We start from the raw sequence: 22,490 nt of genomic DNA on the forward strand, positions 1-22,490 counted from the left end.
GATGAAATGCCCCGTCAGCTCCAAACGCAGAGGATCTGAGGAAGTGCTTGCTGGTAAAGCATAGCTCCAGTGTCATCATCGTGTGCTCGCTCTCCTGCTCACGATCATCTGGTTCTCTTCCTGATGAGTCTTTTCTCTCCATCGGTAACGATGACTAACTTCTTCCAGCGCTCTACACGCTACGTGAGCAGCAGAGTTATGCGGTATGTGCCTTTACTCACCTGAGGCTGAAAAATTGCGTCACCTGGTCTGCGGACCCAAGTTGTCCCAATTCTCTTTAACAGCTACCCAGAACAAGTTCTCTGGGGGTCTCCGACAGAAGTGTGTTAGTTCCTGCTCTGTTCCCCACGACCCCAACTCTTCCCTGAAGTACTGTAAGGAGCTTTAAAAATACTTTCAGACCAACCTGAGGTTTTTTTTACAGCAAAAACAAGAATGTCATGAATTTTTATAGTTCCTACAGAAAGACTGCATAAAGTGGCATTAGATGTCCCGTTTAAAAAAAAAAAAAAAAAAATTACAATCCCTGTAGAAGGTGACATGCAGCACTCTTTTTAACTGGCTTTTGTCTGGGGCCGTCACCCCCACAGACGCTGTTTCCCAGTCTGACCTGGTCGGTGCTGCCTGGGTTCTGCCTGTGGGCAGCCGGGTTCCGGTGCCTGGGGTCCTTCAACTACCGCTCTTTTTCAAAAAGAAAAGAACGTCTGCCAACATGTATCAGTTATAAATACTATTTTAATAAAAAGTTACATTGAAACTTGAATTGGTGGGTTGTTTCTTTTAATGAGTTACTGTTGCAGTTGACTGTGTAATGACATAGTGCAAAGGATAGCCTCTCTCCTGGCTTCAGTTTAAGTCTGTCAAAGCTGAACTAGTAAACAAGATTTTTAAAGATTTCTACTTTGAATCCAAATTGCTGGTGAAATCCCTAGCTTTTACTCTGTAACTAAAGCAATTAGTTTTACTTGAAGTTGCATTTATAGCAGAACAGAACCTAAGGACTGGTAGACTGCCTCAAAAGTATGTAAAGCAATGTAATCCAGAGTTAATATGTACATGTCTTGACTCCAAGCTGCATCATCTTTCTCAAAAATACGATGGTCATAGTTGGAACTTCCATGTGAATTTAGACTTTATTACATTGCACAGCTGAAAAATAGTAATTTCTTTATAATATTCTAATAAGAGCAACAAAGTTCTATAATTTTAAAAATAAAAAAGTTAAAATTTCTAATGCATTCAGAATGGTTCACATAGTGAGATCTGTTAAAAGTAATTCCTATCTGCTTTTGTTCTATATAATATCGACTGGCAGAGACCAGTAGCTTAGCAAATCTGAATGCTGCAGTGATGTTAAATGGCCTCACTGGTGAACATGTTCCAGTGGAAGTCAGGCGGTTTCCAGCATTCTGGAAAATAAGCGGTTTTTAGTGTATTTCAGTGTAATTTTCAATACATTATAACTTACTGAGTTGCTTGTCTGAAAGTTCTATAAAACTAAGTGTAATATTGGAAAATAAATCCATTCAATTATTGATGATATAATTTATTCTAAAAACATACTTCTGTTCTTGGGGTCTGCAATGAGCTTCTTAAAATTACCGCTTGTTAATAACTTCTTCTTTTAGTTTTTCGGCAAGCATTTTCCTCTTCTGTAGTAACCTTTGCTTCTCTTCTGACATTTCCTAAAAACAAAGTGAAAAAACATTGCAATGAACTGCATGGCTTTCCTGGTAGGTAGTCTGACTTCCAACGCTAACTGCTAACCAGAGGTGGCAGCCAGATCTGGTAGCCGACACATGGTTTCTCCAACAAGGAGCAGCCATGTAACATCACCTGCAAACCTGAGGCTGCAGCAGCTGTCCTTCAAACTCACTTGCTCTCCAGAATGATTTAGAAAAATACTATTATTCTATTTCTTGAGAAGTGGATCCCAGGATGCAGATGACTGGCTCTTCACATCAATCTGCCTTTTTTCCACAGTACCATACTGATCTTTTTGAGAGGACTAACCTCAAATTCAACGGGTGCTGCTTAGTTGTTTTGGAAGTTCCCCAATCAACAGTATTTTGGGCATGTTCTGAGCATAAAAAAATGCTCAGCAACGCTGAAAAATACTCAGAGGCAATAGAAGATCTCCAGTCTGAAGTATGTGCTCTGTAAAGAAGAGTAGCGATTTGATTTTCTTTTTTTTTTTTTTTTTAAACTTAACAGTTACTACATTGTTTTGTGTGGGTTTTAAGGTCTTCTAGATTCCTCATTTGTGTTGAGAGTTTTCAAGCATTTCTTTCCATATAAATGTAGATTAGATCTACTTGTGACAAATGCATTAAGTCATATTAACCATAACAATGATTAACAAAAAAAGTTTGGGTTTCTTTTTCTGATAAAGACCTCTATATTGGTAGACCTTTATCCTGTCATAGGATTCCGAGGTTTTTTTATGTTGGTACTTTCTTTCCCCAATAGGATTTACTACTTTTTTCCCCAAACTAGATTTTCTATCATCCCCATGATGCAAGGATTTTTTGTGATTTCAGCACTTTTTTTAAGTCAAGGAACATAGTGGTTAATTCACTAAGTACCTTCACGCATGTCTCTGAAGAGAGACCAGCCTTTGGACAGAACGAGACCCTGAGGAAGGAGCTGACTGCCAGCTGTACCCCTTCCAAGAGGGCACACTGCTCTCACTGTGTCTGTCCTACACGTCCAACCCTCCCCCAGACTTGTTTTTTTCTGTTGGAGGCAACTGGGTAGACAACAGCAGCATCCACCCTTCGGAATGCCTTGTCTTTCTAAAAGGTATCATTGTCATGTCACTTCTATATCCAGTGGTTGATGGATAGAAATCAACGATTTCTTTCTTTGAAATAAGCACAAAACTCAGAACAAAAAAGAACAGAGCAAATTTGTTACCTCTGTAAGAAAAGACTGCGAAAGAAAAACGCTTTTTTCCATTTCAGCTGGAGAAAAAAAAAATCCCAGAGATTTAAGGGAGCCCAAACAGTAGGTCACAGATTGGGAGAAAACCAGCATTTAAGTTTATGAATGGCTAAATCATGAGGATTTGATGATACTGAAGCAAAATAATGCTAACTTAATCACTAAAAGAAGTTGTAGCCTATAAGTTCTGCAAACACAGTAACTTAAAAATACTTCCTCTCTACTTCCGCCACTCTTTTTTATTTTTTTACCCTGCTATAATATTCAGGAGCAACATCAACATCTTCACTGAAATCATCTGTGTTTTTTATAAAGTGATCAGGATGATTAAAATGTTTGAATCCTTCACCTCTTTAGGAGATGATTCCTCTTCTTTCTGGTCAGTGTTTGTTGGTAACAGTACATTATTTCTTGACTCCTTCTTTGTAGCCATCAGCATGTCTCGTTTTTTCTTCAGGTAGTCCTCTCGTTGCTTCAGCTGCTGTTTTTCAAGTTCTGATAAATTCTGGAAAATTTTTTTTAAAATACATTTTGAAATTAACTTTTGGTATGCATGGCATGTGAGATAAAAGCATTTACATCACATTTGCACCCAAAATTAGTAGCTGAAAAAAAAATTCAAGTTGAAGTTTCAAGCCAGAGCTGTCTGCTAAGAAATTATCACGGACAAAGGCTGAATGCTGAATTCTGTTCTAAAACTAGAATGAAGATCTGAGTTTTATGCAAATTAAACTGGTGAATACCAAAAAACACTGTTTGCATGCTGGTTTAAAAAAAAAAACAACAAAACAAAAAAACCCACCAAAAAACCCAAACAAAACCAACCAACCAAAACCACCTGATTGCGATACTAGAAAATACATATTTAAATGTAATACTGTCTTAAATATATATTCTAAATGTAATACTGTCTTTTTGCATTCCAGTTCTATGTTTGGGGTTTTTTATTTTTGTTTGTTTTAAACTTACAGGTCCTTTCATCCCAGCTTTTTGCGCTGCATTTTCTGAACATTTTCCAGCTGACCTTTTCTTAATGTCTTCTTTCCCTTTGGTACAAGATGGCTGAGGTAAGCTTTCTGTTCCTTTTTGTAACGTGCGTACTGGTTTTAAGTCTTCCCTCGCAGATTTCCGAGATTCCCCTAAACAGCAATTTTACATAAAAAACAGTGAGAAAGAATAGAAATGTATTTAAAAAAAAAAAAATTGGTGTTTATTTCCATATCCAGATGTCCTTCTGATGAAATGGAAAACTTAAAAAAAAAAATCACATTTCTCCCCTTTTATTAATAAAACTTTCTTTCAAAAAACACAGATACTGTATTTGTAGTATGAAAGCAATTAAATGCTTTACATCGTAAGTACCCCTACTGCATTAAGTTATAAATTGTCAAATGCTTGGAATGTAATTTCATATTCAGTGTTCTAATAGTCAGTTCATATTGAGATTGCACTTTCAATTTCTGTCTTGGCAAGCCGCTCCAGTCATCAGCAGCTTCGAAGGTGCACTTTAGCCAGCTCTAAGCGTGCTGATTCAGCTTTCAGCTTCAGAGAAAGGAATCAGAAAATACTGTATTCAAGTGAACTTGTACAGGAGAGGGGGGAAGCGAAGCTAAAGAGGTGCAAAGCGTTACGCTGACACAGCTCAGTTACTCCTCTTCAGAACTAGCCTTGCCCCAGTCTGGGGACATAGTGGGAACCCACCAGGTTTCTGACCCTGGCAGGGCTCAGAGCCCCACATGGGCTGGGCTGGCTGGTGGGTGCCAGGGGAGCTCTGGGCACCCTTGGTGCAATCAAGGCTCAGGCAACTTCTGGTGTCTTCCGCTCCCTATCAAGTCCCTCACCTTGTGTATGATAACAGTCCTGCACGATACCCTGTTTGCCTCCTGCTCTTCTCCGGGACAAATGCTGCCTGCGCTGCCAAAGAAAAGTAACCCTGTCCTGATTCCAGCTGTGCCTTTCGTATCTCTGCAGGTACCGAGGTTAGTTTTGCTTTGTATCCTGCCGAACTCCATGGTGTCCGAGATGGCATCATGGTTACTGATGTCAGAGTCAAAGCCTCTCCAGTCACCGGACTGTAGGGCAAGGTATGTTTGCAGAAGTTTACTAAGACTTCTCTTGACTTGACCTACAACTACTCCCAGGTAAGGTAAGTTGCTGCTCCTACTATACTTTCATTAAAAATGAAAAGGGTTTTGACTGTGTAAAATATGCCTGAATATATCCATATAGATGCAAGAATGCAGGTAGTGAAATACAAATTTTACTGTGTTCAGTCAGTTTGAGTCTATCCATAATATCCGAGCTGATACACATAACTGAATGTAGTTGATTGTAATTCTGCTGTGCTGGACCATGGATTTCTGCTATAATGCTGAGAAATAACTCACATGAGTATGTCCTGGTTTCAGCTGGGATAGAGTTAACTGTCTTCCCAGTAGCTGGTACAGTGCTATGTTTTGAGTTCAGTATGTGAAGAATGTTGATAACACTGATGTTTTCAGTTGTCGCTCAGGACTATAGCCAAGGATTTTTCAGCTTCTCATGCCCAGCCAGGGCACAAGAAGTTGGCACAGGACACAACCAGGGCACCTGACCCAAACTGGCCAACGGTGTATTCCATACCATGGGACGTCCCATCTAGTATAGGAACTGGGAAGTGGGGGGGGCAGGGAATCGCCACTCGGGGACTGGCTGGGTGTCGGTCGGCGGGTGGTGAGCAATTGCCCTGCGCATCATTTGTACATTTCAATCCTTTTATTACTACTGTTGTCATTTTATTAGTGTTATCATTATTAGTTTCTTCTTTTCTGTTCTATTAAACCGTTCTTATCTCAACCCAGGAGTTTTACTTCTTTTCCCGATTTTCTCCCCCATCCCACTGGATGGGGGGGAGTGAGTGAGCGGCTGCGTGGTGCTTAGTTGCTGGCTGGGGTTAAACCACAACAGAGTATTAAGGTATGAGTACTCTCCTTGGTCTCTACCAGCCCACAGTAACAGATGACAAAGCTAGCTCTACTGAACGTAGTGCAGGATTAACACCACTCAATCATTTAAGTTACAAGTAATACACGTTTAGCTCTTCAACATTGCTGCTTTCTTTAGTACAGAAAATTACAAGATTGTGAAAAGGTAGGGCAAAAAGCATAGGAGAAGAAGCATAATTCAAAGTACAGAAAACAAAACCAGGACAGAAATGTGAAACAAAGTTCAAGCTGAAGAATTGTCATTTCACTGAAATATGTCTGCTGGAAGTCTTGATGCTCCAAAGAATGTTGGTTTATGACAGATAAAAGTTCTTAGAGGTTCTGTGAGAGGTCACAGTTAAAATTGCTAGAAAAAAAATCCTCACGCTATAGTTGTCTGATTAAAAAGCAGGGGGGAAAAAAAAAAACCCAAACCACACACCACATGCCAAATACCTACCCCACAACAAACATTATGATTAAGGAAAACTACTCACCAGAAAGTAGTTCTTTGAAATGTGTTGTGTGTATGTAAATTTACACTGTTGCTGTCCATATTGCAAACACTCAAGCTGGAGATGTTTGTGTCTTAGCAGTACCTGTAGGATGTGATCATAGGACCCTCAGTGTCACTTAACCCACGAACCTGAAAAGACACTGAGAAGAGAAGGGAAGGAGGGTGGGTAGTGAACGTACAAATAGACAGTGCATCTCAAAGAATTACAGTTACTGGTATGTAACACTTTTTTTCCTTTGAGAACTTGTCTATATGTACATTCACACTGTGGGTGACTAAGCAACAGTCTTTTCCACGTGGACAATTCTTTCAGAATCTTCTCAAAATACAAGCACCCAGGACCACTCCAGCAGATGCTGCATCCTTCTTATCCACATGATACACACAGCTCGGTGCCAACACAAGTGCAACTTTTGAAGCAGCTGCCCTGCAGGTACCCAGAAAGGGAAGTATTCTCCAAGAATGCTGGAAAAGTCACTTGCACTCCAAGGTGTTGAGCATGACCTTTACTATGAAATTCACCCTTCTGATCTCTCCGTACTGCAACAAGTTGGGTGGTCAAAGTACAGGAGGAATGGTTTTGCAAGCTCTAATCTGTAAACTATTTGTAACAGGCTCACCAAAGTGAAATTAAGAAAATTAAGGGAACTACCATTAAATCTGAATTTGTTATACAGTGGAAAACTTTAAAGGGTCCACAGACTGAAATCCTGGGTCTCAAGGTGAAGGGGAAATAGCAAGAGATAATAAAAACCCTGTGTATCTGAAGGAAGAGAAATATATGCCAGACTAGAGGGAATGAAAAACAAATTTTAAAAAGTTCTTCCTTTTCCTGACTCCAGGAACTCATTTGTGCAAGGGCCATGTTGCTGAGGCAGCTGATACTCCCTAGGTACAGGATTCCTCCCCATGCTCAGGTTGAGAAAGGCGAGCTGTTGTGTTCCTCCGTAACACAACCCTACGAGTGAGAACACGGAGCCAGGATCTGAGCACAGGTCTGATGGGCTGTGAGGGTCAGGGACCGACTGAGGTGAGAGAAGAGCAGCTCTTCTGCCACCCTAGAGGGGCAGAAACCATCAGTGAAAGGTTCTTGCTGTTTCTGTTCCCAGAGTTGTATCTGGCACCAGGAGGAAGTCAAGTGGAAGTCATTATCCAAGACGAACCTTTAGTTGGGAGCCCATGTTTTGGAAGCAGGCAATAACAGACTGGTCTGGAGGCCGGTCCTCGGTTCTGTGTGAGAAAGGGGTCTGGAAGAAGACGATTGCCAGTATAGATTCTTCTTGATTTTTGCAACCACTACCCAAACCCACTTTTCTAAAAGGTGATATCAGAGGATAAGCTGTGACAAACTTTCTCAGTAGCCTCTTTGGACAGCTACGCTGCCACAAGATGCCAATTCTACAAGGCTGAAGAAGATTTCCAAGGAGCTAAATTTTTTGTAGACCTGTCTCTTCTTTGGCATTTAAAGAGCATGGGAATGCTCAGCACCAGCTCAGCAGGCACTTGGACAGCACAGAAGAAGGGCTGCACTCAGTGCTGAGAAGTCTTGACTCCTGAGCTCCAAGAGCTCCTGTCTCTCAAGCACAGGATTAAGTCCTGCAGACAGAATATTTGCTAGGAATGTGCCTTCCTCCTGAACGCGGAAAACAGCCGCTGCAGGACAGACATAGTTTAGAGGCGCCATTGCAAGGTGGTGCAACTATGCAAAAATAAGAGGAGTAAAAGCAGGCTGGGAGAAGAGAAAGAAGAATGTGAATATACCTGCAGACCTTCTGCATACTTCTGAGGGTAGAAGGGAGAGAAGACGACTTCACATAAATGTAACAAAACCTCAGCAGGAGGACAGAAGGGATAAAAGCAGAAAAAAAGATATTTAAAAGGTTAGTGACACAATTTATTCTTTTTAAGTTTCTTAACGTGAAAGACACTAAGTTTAAAAGAACAGAGGGTCCTACAACCACTTCATCTGTTAACAGCCATCAAATGAAAAAGCAAGGAGCAAGTATGCCTCAAAGGTACTACCAAGGCTAAAAGTATCCAGCTCAAGTGTCTGTGATATGAAAACTTCCAGTGTGAATGCATACAAAGACAAGTACAAGCCACGGGAAAAATGTAACTAAAGAAAGCACAGACTATTATTTCCCAAAGTTGAAATTATATTCTTGGAAGTGACCTTAGAATATTACGTTACAAATTTTTCACACACTCATGAGAGAGCAGATCCCACTGATACGCAACCTGTTTTTGAAGATCACCTCTGTATACCTATATACATAGATACATGTGTGTATATACATGCATACCTATATGTGTGTGCATGTATACACATGTATACATACACACATATATATGCTTCTTATCACCTAAGATTTTTCCTGCTTTCCTGAACAGGTCAGCACCCTTGTGCTTGAGCTGCAGCACAAACATACCAAGAGCACCTCCATCACAACCGGTGATTCCTTTTTTTCTCCTCTCTGTAAAATCTACTGGCTTGGTCACACTCTCGAGTAAATAATCATCTACAAAACAATTCAGACAATTTTCACTACACAACTTGGGTGAAGTTCAAGACTACTTATAAGAGCTCTCCTTAGTATTGTGAGTTGGTAAGCATCACAATCCCACTCAAAAACAAAAATGTAAAATTGAGAAGATTAAAATGAGTAACAAAAATCTGAACCAAAGGCAAAGAGATTCAGTTTGGTGGTCTGACAATTCGGCTTGAATGAATCTTAACAGTTTAAGGTTGGTTCCTTCAGAAATATTTGATTGCTACCAAGAAATCTTGTACAGTTATAAATTAAATCTATAATGGCCACACACAAGGAGAGAAAGCATAACTTTTTAAGTGAATGATTCACAGCTGTCTACAGGGAACATACTGTTCTTAACAGTAATGGTGGCATAAGCAAAGTAAATTGAAAGATGAAAACTGCTGTTAGACTCCTGTATTTCTCCTCCAGTTGGACATGTCTTTTAACATCACTGAATAATAAAACAACTCATGTTGGAAGGCATTTCTGCAGGCCACCTAGTGCAAATACCCTGCTCAAAGCAAGGCTAACTTCAAAGCCAGGATGGTTTACTCGCAGCCTTATTCAGCCAAGTTCTTAAAATCTTGATAGGAGTGGACTCTTCAATAATTTGAAAATAGTATCGTATTGCATGCTCAGCATTGCTCTTTCCCATAAAATTACCTAACGGAAATCGTGGAGTTTCTTCCGAATCATCAGCTCCCTCAGCGGATTCCTTAACTTTTACAGCTTCTCTTGAATCTCCTGGAAAACTGTAGGTAACATCTGGTGATTTAAGGTTATCACGTGCCTTAAATTAAAAAACAAACAAACAAAACCAAGCATTACCTTTCCTGGCGCTGTACTTCAGGCATTAAACTGTCAGCACAAAGAAAGCTCCAAAAGAACTTTCAGTTAAAATCAGGTTGTTTACACTACGTATTGCATTGTCAAAGTGAACAAAAGCAAACTACTTATTTTGTTTCACTGATAGGAAGGTTCTTACTGGCTTATAGTCATAAGTCAGCATTTTTTATTTTAGTTCAAAGCCTGTTCCCTAATCAACAGTCAGAATTTAGAATATTAGGTAAATTGGTATCTCGTTTCCCAGCTACAAATAGCTAATGTAGGGGGTTTTTTTGCCACACTTTGCCTGTGACTTTCAAGCAGATGTCTGTCCACCAGAAATATGCAATACAGTAAGAGAACCAGGAACATACACTGAAGTTACCACAGAAATGGAGAAATAACCAGCTGAATGGAAACAACAGGTCTGGATAATCTTTGACACTATTGCTTCACTTCTACACTTGTCTGGGAAATCTTGACAACACAACCCACCTCTCAAAATAGTAAAGCCAGCTGGGATTTCCCCAGAAAATGTCTATGCTGTTCATCAACCATCTAATTCATGTCAGAACCCCCCAGCATTCATCAAATGTTAAATTATTTTGTATTAAAATACTCTCTAACAAAAACATATTACTGAACAATAACCATCACGTTCTCTGTCCAGGTGAACTCGACTGGGGCCTCTGTAATCTGGCTTGTTTATCAAAAATATTGATATTCTTGGCTGTTCTATAAAGATTTGGATAAGCCTGCATCTTAATACAACTTGAATTCTTAAAATGAGCCAAAGCTTTAGTTTCCTGGTGGTTTTGTGAGAAATCCAGTAGAACAGGTGACTCATTTCCTGGAATGTATCATTGTAATGTGGGATAGAAGAGTTTTGTCACCACTTTTCAACAGTGTCAGACACTGGGAGAGAGGTTTAATTTGATAGAATATCCCAACTGTTTAGGACTTGCATTCAACAGCATAGCTATCATCTGCACCTCTCATGGGTTTGAATTCAGGAGTAGGGTTGGAAATAAAGTGCAGACCTCTGCACTAGCTACATTTGGTCTCCAGGTGGTTTCCTTTGTCAGTTCAGGCTGAAGAAACAGTGCTTTCTCTTTTCAAATTTAGTACGTTCAATTTCCTAATAACAGGAAAGAATAGAAGAGCAATTCTGCTCCCTTTTGAAACAGCCTACAATTCCAGCTATTTTTATATGTTTTCCCAGTGAAGGGGAGGTTTATTGCCACTATTCTACCATAGTTAATTTCAATTTCCATTTGTTTCTCAGTTGCTGAACGATTGTCAATTTAGCCAGTCCCCATTTACATTCAGTTACCTTTCTGCATGGTTTATTCTGATGGAGACCAACTGGTGGTCTAACTTGGAGAGGATTTCTGGTTCCTGGTGATTAGATTCTGGCAGTATTGTATAGACTTAATGAATAACTAACTATACTGTCTATGAAGTGATCCTTAAAATTCCTGAAGGATTATGAATGCTGTAATCTCTAAGAAGCTTATACTTTGAAGTCTCTTTGATCTTGACAATATTAGTAATTCAGATGTTCTCTGGATCTGAAAGGTTGACATCCATTACCAGGATTTTAGAATTCAGACACTGAAGAAGGAATATACTTATCATATGAACTCCACCAAATGGCTGATAGTTAATGGTATCATGTATAACACTAGTGTCAATGACACCATCAAGAAAAACATAAACAACAGAACAGACCTTTCAAAAAGAAGTGTCAGTAAGACCTTCCTGACAGACCTTTTGTTTGCTTAGGATGGTACACATTGCCTTAAAGTGATACAGTCAACACTCAGGACAGGAATATCAGAGTATTTCTTAATCATCAACATAACTCATTGGGAAAGGTAAGATACTCACTTCTTCAGTCCTCTTCCTTTCTTGCTCTATTTCATATTCTTCCTTAGATTTTCTGTAACACAAAATACAAGTAAATACTCAAAACTTCTTTAATATTAGTGACTTTTAGGTAAATCTAGCACTGCTTAAATATTTGAGGACTATCAAAACAGTTACAAGCTAATATGAATTTGTTAGTACCCAAAACACTTCCATGACTTAAATGAAAATGCACTCTTAATAGAAATAAATAATTATGATAAACACACAGAACTCACCATCCTCGGTCTATCTTTCCCTGTGCAAAAATAACTGTGTAAGAATTTCCATGGCTTATCTATCCCTTGTTTCATTTGCTCATTTAAAGACAGGAAGGGAATTATTTCCAGAATACAGAGGGAAAATAGCATAATTTAACATAACGTGAATGGATTAATCTGCTATTTGTTTATGTTTATACACATGTGAACTGGGAGTGGAGGACAATCCATAAAAGTTGTATCAGTCCTCACATCTTCTTAGATCATAGCAACAGTCATTGAACACAACTAAGGAGAAAGCTGTAGAAAGCAATAAAGCCTACTGCAAAAGCAGAATTTGCCTTTCCAAAGCTTTAATGTTTAGGGTGTTCCCTGAATGGATTACAGCTAGTGTGCTCCTATTGTCCAGAGGCATCTAACCCAGGTCTAACTTTAGGTCCACCTGGTGTTTCAGGGGAGAATGGAAATGATGGGGCTTAAAGTTGCACATCATTCCATGCATCACCAAGACAATTCATCATGGCAGAGCGGTTATCTCTCAGTCTTTAAATATTCCTGATCACACCCACTGTCTAGCACCATTCCTTTTCTCTTAGGTAGGATTTTGACAAGAACATTCATGTCATCTGTAAGATGAAGGCAGTTTCCTGGAAAAGGCTGGAAGAGTTAGGCCCTACATACTTTTATTTTTTATTTTAAAATAACGTACAAAGTAGGGCTGATTAATTTTTTACCTTAGAACCTCCCTTAGTATTTTCATTTCTTCTTGTTCAATTTCACTGAACACATCAGAACCCTCTGTCAAACAGTCGGGCAACACACCTATTAAAAAAAAAATGCCAAAATTTATGCATTACTCTAAAGAAAATTATTTTGTACTCCATTTGGCATCATTCTTCAGGCAGAGAGAAAGAAAAAAAAAAACCAAAACACACAAACCAACATCCAATTCTTCCTCTCTATAACTGTTTCCAAAAAGATTCTGGACCTTGAGCATCAAGTTGCTAGTAGCCAAAAGGCAAAGGTTTCTGAACTACAAAAGTTTTGCCATCTAAGGGTAAAGCACAAGCCATACTCTGCATTGACCATTATATGGCATTTCCTATAGACTGCAATTCAGCCACAGCTAACTGAACCATTTTCAAATTTGTATGAAACTTGAAATTTAAAAATTATTCTCCAAAAAAAACATGCATGCATGTCCTGGTTTCAACTGGGATAGAGTTAATTGTCTTCCTAGTAGCTGGTATAGTGTTATGGTTTGGGTTCAGTATGAGAAGAATGTTGTAACGCACTGAGATTTTCAGTTGTTGCTCAGTAGTGTTTAGACCAAGTCAAGGATTTTTCAGCTTCTCATGCCCAGCCAGTAAGAAGGCTGGAGGGGACACAAGAAGTTGGCACAGGACACGGCCAGGGCAGCTGACCCAAAGTGGCCAAAGGAGTTTTTCTATACCATGTGACATCATGTCCAGTATATAAACTGGGGGGAGTGGGGGCAGGGGGATCGCCACTTGGGAACAAACTGGGTGTTGATCAGTGGGTGGTGAGCAGTTGCATTGTGCATCACTTGTATATTCCAATCCTTTTATTATTATTATTATTATTGTCATTTTATTATTGTTATTATCATTATTAGTTTCTTCTTTTCTGTTCTATTAAACTGTTCTTATCTCAACCCAGGAGTTTTACTTTTTTTTTTTCCCCCTGATTCTCTCCCCCATCCCACTGGGGGGGGTCGGGGAGGGGAGGGTGAGTGAGTGGCTGCGTGGTGCTTAGTTGCTGGCTGGGGTTAAACCACAACCATGCAGTAAAAAAGAAAAAACAAAATATTAAAACTAAAGACATGGAAGAAAGGAATGGGTAGATGAAAATCCTTTCAGAAACATCAGAGCAGCAGAGTTGGGTGTAAATTATTTTCTCTTCTTTAAAAATATGGATGTATTAGCATGACAAAGGCCGTAACTTCTGCTTTCATTTTTTCATATGCAACTGTACAGTGTGAACTGCAAAGTAAGTGCAGCTGATAGTACAGCATTGTTGCTATGCAAGCAGCATAATTCAAATTATCAATATTGCAATTGTTGATGAACTGATGTAATTGTTTTAACACTCAAACTTATCATGAAAATTCTTCAACAAAAAAAACCCTAAGTGAAGTTTCACACAAAAGTTTAGACAGAAAAACAGAACTGAAAAATCTGTTAATTTAAAAAGTACTATAGACAGCTGTCACTGAAAATACAAGCCAAGGGCTGAATATTGAAATCCTAGTCCCAGTAAAATCAGCCAAATGTTTTCCATTAACTTGAGCTGGAATTGAACCAGTATTCTATACTCATTTATGAACGGATTACAGAGTCATCAAAAGAGCACTAAAAAGATGAAAAGCAGTGAAACCCCACATTTACCACTTCTTACCATTCCTTTCTTTAATGATCCTAATAGCTTGCAATTGCATCTCAATATTTTTCTGTACCATCATTTTTTTAAATAGTCTAAAATCTTCTGCTGCCAACACTGTTTGCAAAATGGCCTGTGGGAGGGAAACATGCACAAAATTAAAAACTCTAGAGAAATCATAACCATCTCAGTCTGCTTGAAATTATGTTGAGATTTAAGTTCTGTGGAGCATGCTTTTAATAATTAGATTTAATTCTCCTATCTATTTTTTCCAGCCATACAAGTTGAGCTAGTAGTCAAGAAAATAATTTGATGGTTTATGTCTTTAGATCAACATGTCTACAATAATATTATCACAAAACCTGGAGGGTTTCCCAGTGTAAGTTTACAACAGCAGTTCATTTGACTTCCTGAACAAATGTGTAAGCTTGAGTGAGGAATGTGCGCTCCGAAGAAGCTTGTTACACATGTAGGAAGATACATGTCAGCAAAGCCCAATTAACACTGGCAGCAGAAGCTCCCACTCCTCTGCCCAATATACCCAAGACAATTCTGAAAGATGTTTTTGAGCAGGTGAAGGGCTGCCTAACCATGCCTTGTCTTCTCAAGGCCAATGTTTCTCTTGCAGATTTTACTGTTTTATTATAAAATCAAAGGAAAACATCTTTTATTTTATGGAATATGTCTATTGTTTTAATCTTTAAGTTTGTCTGCTACTGTAAACAGACTGAAGACTAACATAAAGCTGAAAAATATGCAAATAAAGGTGGCAGAAACACCCTAAGCTTAGAGGTTTGTTTTAGAAAACACAAAGCATAGAAGACGAATCTCAAAAGGTGTCCCAACACCACACAAATATCTGTCATTATTTTCAAGATGTGCATTCTTCTGGTCAAAGTTCATAATATAAACAAACATATTATGTTTTAGGAAATTACAGTTTAACAAGAAAACTTTTCAAAGTTTCATCTCCACCCTGCCATATCAGTGAAAATATAAAGCTAAAAATTAAATCTACATATTCTTAAACAAAGGAAAATTTACCTGTGAAGTGTGTGTCTTTGCAAGAGGAGATGAAAAAGCTTCTTGAAATTTCTCTTCATTAATTCCAACTTCTTTAAGATAGTCTTCTAATAATTTCTCAACCTGTAAGAAAGTATAAACCTTACTTTCTAAGAGGTTTTTCCCTAAGAATCATATGATTTTTTTCATAATTGTATATTCTTTTCTGCTGACTTTGTATTTTAAGACTCAAAGGAAAATCATTGCAATAGTATAACTGATTTTTCAGATACATTAATTTTAATTAAAAATAAGTAACACAGCATAAGAGATATGACTGTGTGTTAAAGTTTCTTTTTACATATCTGGTGTTTAAGCATAAAAGTGCATATGAAAATGATGACTCAAAGGATTTCTAAATAACACTTAAGACAGGCAATATTAGAAAATTCTAAATAAAAAGGTAACACAATTAGAAGTTCATCTAAATACTACTTTAACATTTTAAATTATACTTCTTAGAAATCTACCACAAATAGTGAATAATGCTCACCAGAGCTTGGTACTCCTGATAAATTTCTGTGTAAGACAACTTGCTTTCCTCTTCATCATCAAAAACTGTGGAAAAAAAACCAAACCAAACCAAAACACGCACACACATACACATTTTGGAGTTACTGTACACACCACAAATTAACTTATGCCTTAAAGAGAAAGATTAACCTTTACAAGGTAATATATTTAATCATATGAAAATATAGGCCATGATTGATAATCATATATTTTTCCACACATTCAGGTTAAACATGTACTTCTGGTAATTTAATGTAATTAAATTTCATAATATAATACCAGGAAAATGCATCTTCATTACAGAAGCAGATTTCTAAGCAAGTTGAGCATTCAGCAGATACGTACACTAAAAAGTAAGATTTAATACAAGAACTACCATAAGAACTTGTGTAAGGTTGTTCTAAGATGGCAGATGACATACATAAAGCAGGAAATTTCTCTCTCTCTACGTGTATTTACATGGAGGATGTAGTGATGACTTAAAAAAAAATTTTTTTAAATGCCATTCATTTAGCGAGAAGCCAAGGTGATACAGGAAAATGAGACCCTGCCTGCATAAAAACAGATAACCCCAAAGAAGAAATCTGCTGCAGGTAAGTTATTTTTTAATTATATCCATCCTGTTTTAGACAAAATAGGCATCTGTATAATATAGGCCGTATTAATCATATTCATGTAAGTTCATATTAAGAACTCGTGACTGGAAATATCAAGCTAATGATCTCTACGCTTGCGGAATAGATGGAAGAAGCAGAAAATAAAAAGAAACTGAAAACTAGGGTTTGGGCTTTTTTTAATTTACTTTTTTTTTCATGTCAACAATGAACAGAGGTAATGTAAAACCTAGCAATTAAAGCAGAGGCTTAGAAATAAGATTTCCTCAATCCCCTTCAAGATTAGCCACTATATGTTGGACAAGTCACTTCCCATGCGCATGCTTTGAAGTAATTTGAAGAATGGGAATTCTGCTTAAACTGGTGAATGAGTGCAATTTAGTCTTCGTATATATATGACATCTCTGATAGAAGATTGTACTGATGCATGTAGAACTAGTATAACTTTCACACAAATTTAGAGTGACTTTTAGAAAGCATCATTTCCCAGCTGTAACAGCCCAGAGGCAATGTCACTCTGAACCTTGATAAGGTGTGATGCAAGATGGCTGTTCCTAAACCAGAAAGTACTTGCATCACTTTTTAACATCCTACAGCAGTGCAATGATAGAAATCTAATCAAACAGTTCAGGCCCTCTAAATAAGCAAGGGAAACTTGCTTTTTAAGTGACATAATCTGGAAAACCAACATTTGCTGTTGTTTCATTTTTGCACAAGGTAAGTTTTTTTAATGAAGGGACTTAAACCAAAAAAATAAAAGCTTTAAAAATATCCAGGGATGAATTCAAATGGTAGAAAAAGTACTACAAATCTTACCCTAAAAAAAATTCAGCTCCTATGGCAACCACCATATTACCAAACCCAAGAGGGTGAAGACACTTAACTGCTTCTATTGTCTTCTGCATCTCCTCCCCTCTGGTGGGGAACTCCCTTACAGCTCTTGCAGACCCCAACCTTTGTCTTGGTTTCTCTGTTCCCTTCCACCTCCTACTGTTCCTTCCCACCCGGGGCACCCGAAGGAGGGGTGACACAGAGATGTCACTCCGCAGTCAGTGTCCATGCCAACAGCTAGCCTTAGGCTGCCAAGGGGATGCTTCCAAGTCCTCCTCCTCCTTCCACAGCTGCAGGACAACACGGAAAGCAGAGTGGAAAGCCTGCACAAACTGCTCTCTGTTCTCAGGCTCTGAACAAAAAGAGGATAAAGTGCCAAGTAAAGCAAGCTGCGGTTAGCATCTCCTCTGAGTTAAGTGGCATTAAGGAGTACTTTGAATGGAGACCTTGGATTTTCTTGAGTCAGGGCTCCTAAATCATGTAATCATTATTTTCCTTAAGATTTTGGCACAGAGTCTTTTTTCCTGTCGGGTGACCAAAGATGTGAAGAACCACTGTATCAAGATATGCCAGGGGACCCGGATATCCTGGGAGACAAACTCATCATTTTCCTGTTAAAATTGAAAATCTTTGCTAGGAGCCCTCAAACAGGATGAGCGTTAAGTCAAGTTTGAGTTCTCCCTGCTAGACTGAGCCACAGACTCATTTGACTTGCAGATAAGAGCCAGTAAGCAAACCTGAGGGAACTCTTCTTTTTCTCCCCCAGTCCTCACTGACTGTCAAGGTGGCTCTGTGCTGGGAGGGAAGGGAATCACAGGCAACAATATCTGTTTATTCCATTTGTACCTTGTCTTTATCTTCTGGTGCTCAGAACTATGAATAATCTGAATAAAACTGATAAGACCTCTCCACTTAAATACATACCCACTGATTTAACTTCAGTTTCACAGCAACATAAAAGGAAATTAATCAAGCCATGAGAAATTAATCAAGACCCCAGAAAGAGGGAGAGAGAGAAAGCAAACAATTATCAACAGCTGGAAAACCAGCAGGATCGTTTATAAGTTGAAGTGCAAGGACTTGGCCTAAGTAACTACAGTTCCAAAATAAATTCCTTACATAGCAATTACCAAAACACAAATTCTATTTTTGAGGACTCACAAATTATTGTCAGTTAATCAAAATGTTGCTAATTTTCTTGTTCAGCCCAAAGACTAAATGTCTTGAGAACTAAAAGAATTCTGTCCTGACAAAATATCTCAGTAAAAAAAACAGCAGTGGAATCAGCACAGTACATTTATAGAAAGGAAAAGCAAATAGCACAGATATCTGCAACTAAAACTTCAAATTTTTTTAACTGTGCTTCTTAGCAACCCTAGCATTGCAGTAACACTTCTTTAGCCTTTTCTTTTTTCTCAATAGCATCTGAGAGTTGTCCAACAGCACTCTGTAGCACAAATGATGCCTTGGAAGATCATTTACTGCAAGGGATTTCCCTACTTTGTTCGTCCAATTTCTTACATAGAAACAAACTGGCAGGAAGCGACCATTATGTAAGCCTGCCTCACACTACATGGAAATTTACAGAGGTTCCATAAATCTTCTTACTGCCAGTAAATTCCCCTCAACCTTCTAAAGAGAGATCATTGCTCCAGAGAGGGATAATAAATTCCCCCGATTCCTAAACCTAGACCCTTTGCGTGATAGACCCTTTGCTGACTTAAAGTTTAGGCAGACTTCCCAAAAGAAAACCTCTAGTCTAGATTTCTCTATTGCTTCCTAGCTATAAAGAGTCTCACAGCTTTACCTTTCTCATTTCCCGGTATACTAAGGAAAGGTGTACGTACTCACAATGATCTTGCCTCATGCAAAGGGTAGAAACAATTCAGAATAACCAAGAAGCAACTTGTTTAGAAGTTGTAATCTGAATCAGAAGTGCATCTGTTTCACCGAGTACGAAATAAAAATTCGTAACAGACCCTAACAAGAACGACTGCACAACAAAAGACACAGCCGGCCCCTGCTGAGGCCAACCATTATGGAAGCTGTTCTGGAGCCCGCTGCAGGGTGGAGGGGAGGAAGGAGTAAGCTCAAGCAGGTACAATACTTTAATAGTAAGAACCATTCTACTTTGAGCCTGATGTTAGTAAGCCCCTAAAAATAAAATGTATTTGGAAGCCTTAGTTTCCCGACTTCAGTATTTTAAAGTCAAAATTATTAATGAATCCTGCATCCTGTCAGATGATACTAAAGGAACAGATTTTATTCATAGTAGCCATAGAAAGTTATCCTAAATTAGTCTATGGCAACATGCTTTAATACTTCTCATGTGTGAATGTCTGCAGGCTGGGCAGGATCATGGGCCATCATGTTCTCAAACATGCTTTTTTTTTTTCAGTAATCAAAAAAGAAAGATTCCTTTTTTCTAAAGAACTTAAGCAATGCTTTCAGATTTGCCCAAACTGTAATTAATTTGCTACCATTAAGGATCCAGGTGTTCTCTGGCAGCAGAAAAATTGTTCCATAAGTAGCAGAGCTAATTTAGCCAAATCGCTACTGCAGAAAGTCTATTTCCTCCTTTCCTCACTACATACACACACACACCTATACAGGTCTCCTCAGGCACATTTACCTGGAGCTACAGGTCTATCCCAGTCCCCCCCTCACTGCCTATACTTCCAGTTTACCAAGGCTGTTCCCCAAATTACTCCACGATTCCCTCAGTTCCTTCTTGAGGAAGAAAAGGAAGTAGAGTTGCTTCCAAGCTGAACTCATGCACAGGACCACCTACAAAACGTAACTGGTAACTGTTGACTTTTTAGTGCTGGCTATCATTTTTTGAGAGGCATTAACTTACGCTTTCTCATCTCTTAACTGCCAACGTTCACAAAATCGCAGGAGTTTAACTTGGGCCTTCTACTCTTCCGTCCAACTGCCCAAACAGCAATTTTAATTGTACTGTGCCGTTTCCTGGAAAAACATCTAGCTATGGAAAAGTATTAAAGGCCTCCAACTGCTTTCGAGCCACGTCAGGGTATTACGCGCAGCAGAACGAAGAACTCGTTTAGGTGTCATACTGTAAGCTCATGCCATAATCCCCTGTACGAGCTAATGAATGCAAATTACCACAGCCTGACTAACGGCTTGCCCAGGGGAGACCGGCTTTCCGAGGGCGAGGCACCCGCTCCCCAAAAACGGCGGGAAGGCGCAGGCTATGGCTGTGCAAAACCTGACGAGCCCTCCGCGGGATCGCTCTCGAACGGCGCCTGCGGGGACCGTCCCCAACACGGGCCCGATGGGCCAAGCGCCCGTTTGCCCCCACAAAACCTGCCGCGCAGGGAGAGCCCCGGCCGGTGCCGGCAGCGGCGGTGAGGGGCCAGGGCCGCGGCGGGGCCTGGCGCGCCCCCCGCCCCGGGAGCCCCCAGAGTGTGCCCGCCCTGAGGCCGCAGCCCCGTCCCGTGCCCCCGGCCGGGCGGCTGTGGGCTGGGAGACGGGGGGCGGGGGAGGGCAGCGGGGGGCGGGGGGCAGCCCCCAACGCAGCCTGAGGGCAGCGGGCCGCCCCAGCGCGGAGGGCGCGCATGCGCAGCCGCCCCGGGAGAGGGGACGGGGCCCCCGGTAGCGGCGGCGGATCTGGGGGACCCGCGCCCCGCCGCGGGGCCGAGTGGAGACCGCCCCGGCCCTGCCCTGCCCAGCCCCGCCGCTCACCCTCGCACTTCTGTTCCATGAACTCCAGGATGGGGATGGACCAGGCGGGCCCCCGCAGGAACCCGGCGATGGTGTCCACCACCCACTCCACGTCGCCCTCCTCCTCCTCTGCCGCCATCTCCGGGGCCGCCGGGGGAGGGACGAGGGACGGCGAACGGCGCGGACGCGGCGGCGGCGGCCGGAGCGCCCGCCCGTCGCTGTAGCAACCGGCGTCACGGGGCGGGGGCGCGCGCGCGCGCCTCACGTGGGCCACGCGCCGCCCGCCCGCGCGCTCTCCCGCCCCGCCCTGGCGGCGGTTCCCGGACAGTGCGGCGGGGCTGCTCTAACGGCGTCCCGTGTCATCGGGTCCCGGCTCTGAGGGAGGGGCGGCTTATCCGCCACAAGTACATCGGCCTCGGAGGACTGAGCGGAGACGACGCCTGGGCGCGTTTAAGGCGGCACCTGGCGCTGCCCAGCAAAACAACCGTGAAAGTGCCCTTGTTAAGCTGAGGGCAGCCGGCGACGGGCGGGGGGCTCGGGGGTACCTTCGAAAGACAGCGGTGACGGGTTAGCCCTGCTGACTGAGTGGGGGGGCCGACGGGAGGACCGGGTGTGAAGTCAGCTGGCTGGCAGCTGCTGCCCGGCATCCTCCGCCCTCCCATGTGCTCGATGGTTCTGGAAAGCTGTGAAGATAGTCACAAACGATGAGGTTCGTGACTTAACCAATTTCAAGGCGAGAATAATGGGGCAGGGGAACGGGTTGCCCGGCCAATGAGGGCTAATGAGGCTGTGACGGGACAAGGCCCTGAGAAACATGGTCTGAGGGCCCTGTGCCCTCCAGAGATCCCCAGCTGCTTCATAATTATTCTGTCAGTCACAGGTTTACAGTACAATAGAGGTTGGCTTTATATATCCTGGATATATAGATCCTGGATGATGGAAAACTTGTTAACCGGTAGTTTGTCACCCACAGAGTGCTGTGGCGTTGCATAGCAAACAATAACCCTTAGGTTCCTTGTTAGCTGTTGTACCTGGTGCTCTAGTTCCAGGTCCCTGAATTTCAAATGTTAATCACTCATCAGGCCTTCATGGGAACATGAATACCTCAGCATAATTTGTAACTTAGTAATACCGTAAACACCCTGAGGAAATAATTTTACAAGGCAATATGTAATAAGGTTTACATTGAAACTTAAAATTGTTTGGGTATTCATTCTTAGGGCTGGTATTTGTGTCCGCATTCCTTTTCTCCACTAAAATGAATGTAATTTCTGTCATTGTCCTCATCTGTTACACTGCTGAAAGACTGAGAAGTTTTTCCTGATGTATAAATTTATTTTCCTCCTAATGTTGGATGACTGCTTGCCTTACTTCTGTGTGTTACTGGTAAGTTTAAAAAAAAAAAACAAACCCCACAACCAAAACTCTTTGAAACCTATTAATCCTTTTTTTTAATTCTGTCCTTGTTAGAGGGG

The 22,490-nt window shown here is 40.7% G+C and overlaps 1 protein-coding gene across 1 annotated transcript; it reads right to left on the reverse strand.

Moving 5' to 3' along the window:
* Positions 1-1,114: 1,114 nt before the first annotated feature.
* CFAP36 (cilia and flagella associated protein 36) lies at positions 1,115-21,248 on the reverse strand. The gene is made up of 10 exons (XM_069787669.1): positions 21,037-21,248; positions 15,867-15,931; positions 15,356-15,457; positions 14,330-14,444; positions 12,646-12,733; positions 11,673-11,724; positions 9,621-9,747; positions 3,913-4,082; positions 3,293-3,448; positions 1,115-1,685 (listed from the first exon to the last, which is right to left on the reverse strand). Exons 1-10 carry the CDS (start codon positions 21,152-21,154, stop codon positions 1,599-1,601), a joined length of 1,080 nt encoding a protein of 359 aa, XP_069643770.1. The 5' UTR covers positions 21,155-21,248; the 3' UTR covers positions 1,115-1,598.
* Positions 21,249-22,490: the final 1,242 nt, after the last annotated feature.

The sequence above is a fragment of the Haliaeetus albicilla genome, chromosome 7, assembly GCF_947461875.1.
Source record: "Haliaeetus albicilla chromosome 7, bHalAlb1.1, whole genome shotgun sequence".
Classification (NCBI taxonomy): domain Eukaryota; kingdom Metazoa; phylum Chordata; class Aves; order Accipitriformes; family Accipitridae; genus Haliaeetus; species Haliaeetus albicilla.

Excerpts from the sequence above, each read along its gene's own strand:
- CFAP36 (XM_069787669.1), bottom strand. The coding sequence starts at position 21,154 with ATGGCGGCAGAGGAGGAGGAGGGCGACGTGGAGTGGGTGGTGGACACC. Across the intron at positions 14,445-15,355 it reads CAAAGACACACACTTCACAG|GCCATTTTGCAAACAGTGTT; the intron begins GTAAATTTTCCT and ends TCCCTCCCACAG. Across the intron at positions 9,748-11,672 it reads AAAGGAAGAGGACTGAAGAA|GCACGTGATAACCTTAAATC; the intron begins GTGAGTATCTTA and ends TTTTAATTTAAG.